At 43.0% G+C, this 9,029-nt stretch overlaps 1 protein-coding gene across 1 annotated transcript in view; it reads left to right on the top strand.

The window, feature by feature from the left end:
• Positions 1 to 4,825: 4,825 nt before the first annotated feature.
• Positions 4,826 to 9,029, top strand: part of JADE3 (jade family PHD finger 3) — a gene marked incomplete at its 5' end in the record, with an annotated part of 7,694 nt that continues 3,490 nt past the window's right edge. The window contains 2 exons of the mRNA XM_009575713.1: positions 4,826 to 4,942; positions 5,405 to 5,878. Of these exons, the coding sequence (XP_009574008.1) occupies positions 4,826 to 4,942; positions 5,405 to 5,878 (591 nt within the window). The remainder of the gene's footprint in view (positions 4,943 to 5,404; positions 5,879 to 9,029) is intronic.

The raw sequence follows: 9,029 nt of genomic DNA, 5'->3' as shown, positions 1-9,029 counted from the left end.
TTTCCAACCTTAATGATTCAATGATTCTAGATACAAGGAAGAAATATTTTACAATGAGGGTGGTGAAACACTGGAAGAGGTTGCCCAGAGAGGTGGTAGATGACCCATCCCTGGAAACATTCAAGGTCAGGTGGGACGGGGCTCTGAGCAACCTGATCTAGTTGAAGATATCCCTGCCCACAGCAGAGGGTTTGGACTAGATGACCTTTAAAGGTCCCTTCCAACCCGAACTATTCTATGATTCTGTGATTCTATCATTTTCTGAACCTTCTCCTCCCAAGTGCAGCCAGGCCTCATGTTTGCAAAACTTTGAGGAAGATGTTGAGATTCTGGGTATTTTTTTTAAATAGTAGCCAGATGCAATGTGTAATTCCTAGCTCTGTCTCAGGCATATATCTGCTTTTCAAGGAGGTTATCTTTGCAGTTCCACGTTCCTTTCAGGCCTGCTTGTAGTTCCCGGCATCTCTTCCACATTTAAGGAGAGAGAATTTGGAAAGGAAAAAAAAAAAAAAAAAGATTTATTTTAAAATTTAAAAAAAAAATACATCTCCTGACTTTTCCTCCTGTACTTATGAAGTGTCTTGGCTGGAAGCTCTCCTGGCTCTGAGCGGACTGGTTTTCCTAAGATCCTTTCTGCATGTGGTTGCCTTGATGCTCTTGCCGGCAGAAGAGGAACTGGCAGGTTTGGGAAGTAGTGATGGCAGGGCAGGGAGCACTTGTTGCCTTCCCACCTGCCCACCTCCCTCTGGCCGAGGGAGAGAAGCTGCTGGGGAGCACCCAGGTGGGAGAGCTCAAATCCGGCTGCTCCCACAGCCCATTCGGTGGTTCCAGGCCTTGGCCACCTCCTCCCCTCCACAGCAATGCCAAGTGTGTCAGGCATAGCGAGGAGGTGACATCTGCCAGTAGGGGTGGGAAATGCCTCTTGGATCCGTTTTCTCCCTCAGTCTCCTGTGTTGTCACTTGTAAAACAATTCAGTCACTGGAGAAGCCAGAGAAACCTTTGGGAATCTCTACTAAAATGGCAGGTCAGTTCGTGTCTGGAGAGTCACTATGGCCTTACGTGCTTTGGGGGACAAGAAAGACCCAGAGTTTGAAGACCTGGGGATGGATACTTTAGGGGAGAATGTGTATTCTCATATACCTATTTTTCTTCTCCCCAAGATAGTAGCACACTGGAACTCCCCCGAAAGAAATAGATTAATTATGAAGTCACTGCCATTTCCGCTTGTGGCTCTAATAAAATTGAGCAAGGCAGAATGCAGAGAGGAATGGGCCATAAACATGTCTGTGTCTTGTGGTTAAAAGGTTCCAAGAGAGACTTCATGAATCACCAAGTATAGGCTAGCATTGTTGCAGGCAATTGCACCAGGTATTTTCCTTCATTAACTCATTCGGCACTGTCTTAAAATGTTTTTTCTTCCCTCCCTTCCTTGTGAGCTAATGCTGTCGAAAGGCTTTCTTGACCCTTCTGCCTTCACTGTCTTTTAGTGTAAATGTGTAGTCTATTTCATGTTTTCTTAAAAGGCATTCTTTTAAAAAAATGAAAAAAGGAAACACCGAGACCAGAAAACTTATACGGAGTGTTTTGAAATTCAAGGTCCTTGTCTGCCTTAGATAACCCATTACAGTTATGTCCTCCCTCAATCAATGTGGTGTTAGCTGCAGTGGAAAGTTATTTTTCCTTGCTACAACTGGAAGGGTATCAAATTGACTATCCTTAGCTGCTGTTGTGAGTGGCTGTGCTCCAGCCGCTGGGCTGCCCTTCTCAGCCACCAATGCAGATCATTGTGCGCTCCTGCAGCTGCTAGTGGCAGCATGGTGACGATTGAGATGGCAGCTCATGTGCATAACAGTTGCAGAGAAGACGCTTCAACAGCCTATTGTCTTCACTCTCTCCCACTCTTAAAACTTCTTCAGAGTACAGCAGTCAAGATGTAACATGTTACAAGGTGAAGAAAAAACAGAGAAAACAGCTACGTGTTACAGCAGATGGATCATTTCTGCCTTGGGATGGGAGGTTTTGGGGAACAAAAAGGTTGGCTTCTCTGCCCTCTGGATCCCTTGTGAGCAGCGAAGTTCAAACAGACTTTGCCTTGACTCCTCTCTTTGAATATCAGAAACATGCAGGCGGCACAAGGCCAGTATAAATAAATTGCACCTGACTCTCTAAGTGCCTCTTTGTACTTTTACAAAGTGGGGTAATATAAACAGGCAGCATTACAAGCTGAATGGACAGTATTTCCACCATAAACGTGTCCTGACCTTATGACTCCCCTCTGGGGAAGGAGCAGGGAGAGCATTAAAAGGGGCAGAGGGACAGGGAGAAGGTGTGTGTCAATTCCCAGCTGCTGCGAGGAAGCATGGTGGAAAGCTGGTATTGCTCAGTCTCCAGAAAATTCACTGAAAATTCTGGTTTCTTTTTGAAAGGAATATAGACAACCTGACAAGTTGATATAATCCCTTCATTCCCAAAGGAAGTCTTGCCTCTTAGTGTAGTGGTAACTGGGACGAGAATTGCAGTCAGTCTTTGTACAATATTGCTTCAGAAATACCTGTGCAACTTGTAACCAGCTCTGTTTTGAAGAATGTCGAGTTAGGTTGATGAAAGGCTCTTTCATTTTGGAAGCAAAAAAGCTACATTTGGTGATGTTTAAGAGTGCTGGACATGGTTTTGTGGAACCATTCAAGCGTTTCAGGGACAGCTTTGTCACTTTCCCACCAATTTATAGGAAGGCCACAACAGATTAAATTGTTTGTCATCTCTACCTGATGAGGGCATCACATATTGCTTGCCTGTTCTCTTTCTTGTCTGGTAAAACCTGGACCCTCTCTGAAGCATCTCACTATCTTCCTAATGAAGACTTCTGGAAACGCCATGCAGCAGGTTGACCTCAGTATATTCCACAAGATGTGGCTTGCAGTTGGGGGACCAGAGGGTGAAGTACTGTAACAAATATAAATCTTATTAGAGTCAATTTATGTCATTCATTCATGAACTGCTGATCAACTTTTTAAAATGTGGAACTGATGAACCAAGTAATCTCTTGCAAAGCTGTCTTTTCCACCTTCTTAAATGATCCTTAGAGCAATGCAATGATAAGGAGAAAGTAGCAAAAATACTCAGGTTGAGCATAGGAACTATGACTCTCGGACTTGATCAACTTGGCACTGCTGTCTTTGGGTAAGTCTACCTCACAGAGGTCTGCTGAAGCAAAGCCTTTCCTCCTCAGGGATTAAGCAGGTTTTAAAATGAATACGTGCATCAAGTGATTGTTGATGTACCCCAAAAGGGAAGCTACAAAATTCAGCTTAGGCTACTAGCTCTTGTAAAGTCAATGGTTTAATTATCACATGTTAAACTTGTTAATATAACCTGGATTTCCCTAGGAAAGTCTTATTATGGAGGTAATCTATGGAAACTACTGTAGCATGACGCTCTTAAATTTTTCTAGAAAAAACAATTGCTGTTCCAATCTCAGCCTTAACTTACTTCTTAAGGAATCAGCTTTATTCTGGCCTCACAGTGCCACAGAGCATGACCAAGGGAACCTTTTTTCTTTGAATTCCTAGATCTGACCCCTTTGAGAAGAGGCCCCTATCCTACCACTGGAAATACAGGTCTGCTCTGTTCAGGTGAAATGTTCATAGAAAGTGTGGGGATCTTCCTAGCTAGAATCAGCATTGTATTTCTTCTTCAGGCAGGTAGCCCTCCAAAGCACACAATGGCTAAATTCAAAAAGTGCTGTGTAAGCATCAAAATCCAAGCTTTTGGAGACTGGTATTCTTGGGACAGGACAGTTATCTCACTGAAATCTTCTGCCATGTGCCATTCTCATACTGGCCCAGTTCTGCATGTTGGTCATTCAGAGCTGGCCAACTTTTTGTTTCTGTCCTTGGATAAATCCTGTCTGCCAGGAGTAGCTCAGGGATGCCTACGGAGATAATTTATGTCTGTTTTGGTGTCCAAATTATGGAGGACAGTCCTTGTTTCCCAGCATGGACAACAGGCAGCTGAGAAATTTCTATCACAATGGATATATGGACGTTAGTATAACAAAGAATAGAAAAAAGTATCCTGTGCTTATCTGAATTTTTTTCTTTCTTTTAGTATTAATATCCATAATCTGGTCTACCAGAGACAAATGGATCATCCAGACTAAGTATGTGAAAACTGGCACAAGAGAATATACCATGCTTTGCAGTAAGAGAAGTTTGTTGTATTCTTTCTCAAATTATACTTGATACAATCTGTAGTTAGGAAAGAGAATCACCTCTTGCATTGGGAGCGCTCAGTGGAGAGGCAGAGCTGGGAAGCGAGGCTTTCCCTGGCTGCTGACTGATAGATCTGGTTCTGCCCCAGATTGTGAGCTGGCAGAAGTAGCTATTGTAGCAGATCTGTGGATCTTAAAGAAGGAACTTTTCACGTAAGTATGAGTAAGTGTTCCTATTTTGTTCTGAGTAGCTTGTATTTTGGTACTTTTTAAGTTAGACCTGTTAAAGCAGCACAGGAAAAAAAAACCAGAATGGAAGGGAAATAAACTTAAGGATCACTTACTGCAGTCTCTCAACTGGTTCATAACAAGGCATGCTGTAGATGCCTCAAACGTTTTGAAGAATTGCAACTTCTAGCCACGAGGTTAAATTAGTAGTATTCCACAACATTGTTTTCCTGTGGGATCTTTGAGGGTCCCTTGCTAAGAAGTAGGAGCACATGGAGATCTCGCAGTGAGATAAATGTGTGGTCATATTTCTTCTTCTGGTATGAATGGAGAGCTTGCTTTTATTGCCTTGATAATTGCTTTCCATGCTGTTTTTTTGTTTACAGGTTAGCATTGCTTGCCCAGAAAGGATGGAGCCAATCACGAAGGTGTCTCACATTCCACCAAGTCGATGGGCTCTAGTGTGTAGTTTATGCAAACTGAAAACTGGTGCTTGCATTCAGGTACGTACTTGTCCTGTGGTAACTCTTGAGTCTATGTGAGAAGGGTTTTTTCAGTTTTGCGTTTTGTTCTTCTGGTGTTCAGAGATGCTTTATAATGCAGATGACCGTTGGATAGATGCCTACTTCTTCATAGCTGTTTGCTATCAAATTAGTTCACTAGCACGGAGATTTAGGAGTTAGTCTGAGTTGCCTTCTTTTGAATAAGGCTGAGATGTGTAAGGACTGCTACTATGTGGGTCAGAGATGGATAGAAAGGTCCTTCCGTTGAACACTGTTCACAAAAGGGAAAATACTAAATCGGGTGATACCAAATTCAAAGAGATCAACAGATATTTTTAAGAGTGCTTAGGAAATATGTTTTTGTAGGGGTGGACTTCCATGTAATTAAAATAATTCTGTCCTTTTTTTCTGGTTTGTTGCTACTGTTAGTGATTGAGGTTTTTTGTTTTATTTTGCCTGTAGTGTTCTGTGAAAAGCTGTATCACTGCCTTTCATGTCACCTGTGCCTTTGAGCATAGCTTAGAGATGAAGACTATCCTGGATGATGGGGATGAGGTCAAGTTCAAGTCGTATTGTCTAAAGCACAGCAAGAACAAACAGAATTCGCTGCCTGATGTTGATGAGCACCCCAAGAGCATGTCAGACCAGAAGCAAACAGAGAGTGAGAAAACCAGTTTGCGAGCCCAGAAACTCCGAGAGCTGGAAGAAGAGTTTTACTCACTAGTTAAAGTGGAGGATGTTGCAGCAGAACTGGGCCTTCCTAAACTTGCTGTAGACTTCATCTACAATTACTGGAAATTAAAGCGAAAAAGTAACTTTAACAAACCATTGTTTCCTCCCAAGGAGGATGAAGAAAATGGCTTGGTGCAGCCAAAAGAAGATAGCATTCATACTCGCATGCGGATGTTCATGCATTTGAGGCAAGACCTAGAGAGGGTAAGAGTTTAAGTGGTAAAGTTTTGAAAAACTGTTTGCAGGTGAGCAAGGTCTTTGTTCGTGGATGAAAGTGGGAATGGGAGAAGCACAGGGAGGTGATTTTTAAAATAATAATTAAAAAAAGTAAGGCCTTCAACTCCAATCTTCTGGTATGCTGCATTGCCTGCTGCAGACACTTTCAGGAACTGTCCCTTCTCAGTCCAGTGAGAGATCCAATGTGAAAGGAGTGCTTCCTGACATGCTTAGAGGTTATTCCTTTATGTATTTTAAGATGCATGTTTCTATGCACAATGGACCTATTTGCTAATTAACTCTTTGATTTCAACTTCAGTTGAGTAAATGTTTAGAAAAATTGCGTAAATTTATTTGGCCCAGCTGTAGTAGTTGCTAGTGATACAGATTCAATAACAAAAAATGTTAGTTTTATTCAATGAAAGTAAGTGCAAACAGCGAAGGAATGGGGCAGGTTTAACAAATTCTTATCTTCCACTTTCTGTCTTGGGATGGAGGGACTCTTGATTTGTACTTAAAAAGGTGTTTTGTAATAGAATGGTAAATATTAGCCAACTCTGGGTTTGGAAAAATCAGTTTGCATAGGTAAAGCAGTAAGTATTTTTTGGTGAGTGTGCATTAAGCTTTTGGAGAATCCTAAAAATGTATTAAAGCAGAGCTTTTCACCCTCATGGTTTGAAGGCAAGTAGGTGAAGTCCTAGATGGTTAACTTCCATGGTGACTTTTTGGCTCTGCACACACAGAAGAAGAATGCTGGCCTATACTCATACCACTTCCCGTGACATCTGATTCAGGAGCCGTACTCACCTCTCTTCCTTGCCAGCATGCTGGTGTCAGCTAGTCCCAGGTAGCCGGCAGGCTGAATCGCTCGTTGCTCTCTTGACCTAGATGCTTTCACTGCACGTAGCTGCCTTGGGTGCTACGGTTGGTTAGCGGTCTGAAAATAACCCACTGAGTCTACCACTGCTTGTGGATTTACTGAGAAGGAGGAAAAGGAAATTACCTTTTTATCAGTAGCTAGCTAGCTGGTAGTTTGAAAAGATGGAGTCCTTCAGCAAAATTCAGGGCAGGAATTTATTAGGAAGGCATACATAGTGCCTTTTTCCAGCAGCTGATGGGGGAGGAAGCCAGGCTTGTTACCACTCGGGGGCTACCCATTAGGTTGGCCTGTTAGCCAGTGATCACCTGCAGTTTTCAAGTGCTTAGAGATAGGTAGTGAATGTAAAAAAGGTAACAAAATAAAGTAGGTGTGCTAAATGTGATATGGAAACGAGACACTGGAGAAGAAGAGAAGGAAAAACAGAAGAGAGAAAATAGTGTTGTAAAAAAAGGGAAAACAATATTCGGGAGAAAAGAGCATGAAAATACAGGGAGATGAGTGTTGGAGTTGAGATTTGCACTTGTTAGTCTAACTGTTGTCTTGAATCTACTCATAATCAAGCTCAGATCTCCTTTTCCAAGAGCACTTTGGATACGGATCCTTATTTTAAAAAAAATCCATAACATGCCTCAAATGGAGGGTTGGGATTTTGGTTGTTTGGTTTTTTTTTTTCTTTCAAGAAAAAAAGCTTTTTCAAGCTTTTTCTTTTTGCTTGACGAGTTGCATCAAGTTTTGTTAAAATTTATGTACTTATTTTGAGTGGAGGTACATAACAACCCCATGCAATGCTACAGGCTTGGGGAAGAGTGGCTGGAAAACTGCCTGGTGGAAAGGGACCTGGGGGTGCTGGTTGACAGCTGGCTGAAGACGAGCCGACAGTGTGCCCAGGTGGGCAAGAAGGCCAATGGCATCCTGGCCTGTATCAGAAATAGTGTGGCCAGTAGGAGTAGGGAGGTGATTGTGCCCCTGTACTCGGCCCTGGTGAGGCTGCACCTCGAATCCTGTGTTCAGTTTTGGGCCCCTCACTACGAGAAGGACACTGAGGTGCTGGAGTGTGTCCAGAGAAGGGCAACGAAGCTGGTGAAGGGTCTGGAGCACAAGTCTTATGAGGAGCGGCTGAGGGAACTGGGGCTGTTTAGCCTGGAGAAGAGGAGGCTGAGGGGAGACCTCACCACGCTCTACAACTACCTGAAAGGAGGTTGTAGCGAGGTGGGTGTTGGTCTCTTCTCCCAAGTAACAAGTGATAGCATGAGAGGAAACGGCCCTAAGTTGCACCAGGGGAGGTTTAGGTTGGATATTAGGGAAAATTTCTTCACCGGAAGGGTTGTCAAGCATTGGACCAGGCTGCCCAGGGAAGTGGTTGAGTCAGCATCCCTGGAATTATTTAAAAGACGTGTAGACGTGACACTTAGGGACATGGTTTAGCGGTGGGCTTGGCAGTGCTAGGTTAATGGTTGGACTTGATGATCTTAAGGGTCTTTTCCAACCTAAATGATTCTATGATTCTATACTTTGTACTTTGAAACAGCTGTCTCAAAGTTTCTGAACTTCCTGTGCCATGACATTTTCCTACTCAGTTATGTCTTGGGATGAAAATAAATTTGGGAATCTTGGAATTTCCTTTCTGGGGAGAGATGTTCCAGTTCTGAACAGATGGAGTTGAGTGCTGGGGGAATTATGTTTGGCAAATATCTTTCAATCAGCCCCTATGCTGTTTCTGTGTTCTGAAAGCTCTTTTAAGTGTTTGTCAAGAACTTTCAGTGCCTCTTCCTGTTCTCATTTCATTAGGTGGAAATATTGCTGTTAACTCAAACGAATAGTGAAAGTAGAATTATGTGGAATTGAATCACAGAATGGTTTGGGTTGGAAGAGACCTTCAAAGATCATCTAGTCCAAGCCCACTGCCATGGGCAGCGACATCTTTCACTAGATCAGGTTGTCAAAGCCCCATCCAACCTGGTGTTGAACACTTCCAGGGATGGGGCATCCACAACTTCTTTGGGCAACCTGTTCCACTGCCTCACCACCCTTATTGTAAAATGTTTCTTCCTTATGCCCAATCTAAACCTACCCTCTTTCAGTTTAAGACTGTTGCCCCTTGTCCTGTCACTACAGGCCCTGGTCTCTCTCTGTCTTTCTTATAATCCCCTTTCATAAAATGAAAGGCCGCAATAAGGTCTCCCAGGAGCCTGCTCTTCTCCAGCTTGAATAACCCTAACTGTCTAAGCCTTTCTTCATAGGAGAGGTGTTCCATCCCCC

The sequence above is a fragment of the Fulmarus glacialis genome, unplaced genomic scaffold, assembly GCF_000690835.1.
Source record: "Fulmarus glacialis isolate BGI_N327 unplaced genomic scaffold, ASM69083v1 scaffold24650, whole genome shotgun sequence".
Lineage (NCBI taxonomy): Eukaryota > Metazoa > Chordata > Aves > Procellariiformes > Procellariidae > Fulmarus > Fulmarus glacialis.
Note: the sequence above shows the minus strand (reverse complement) of the source record. Positions and strands in the feature narration are given on the sequence as shown.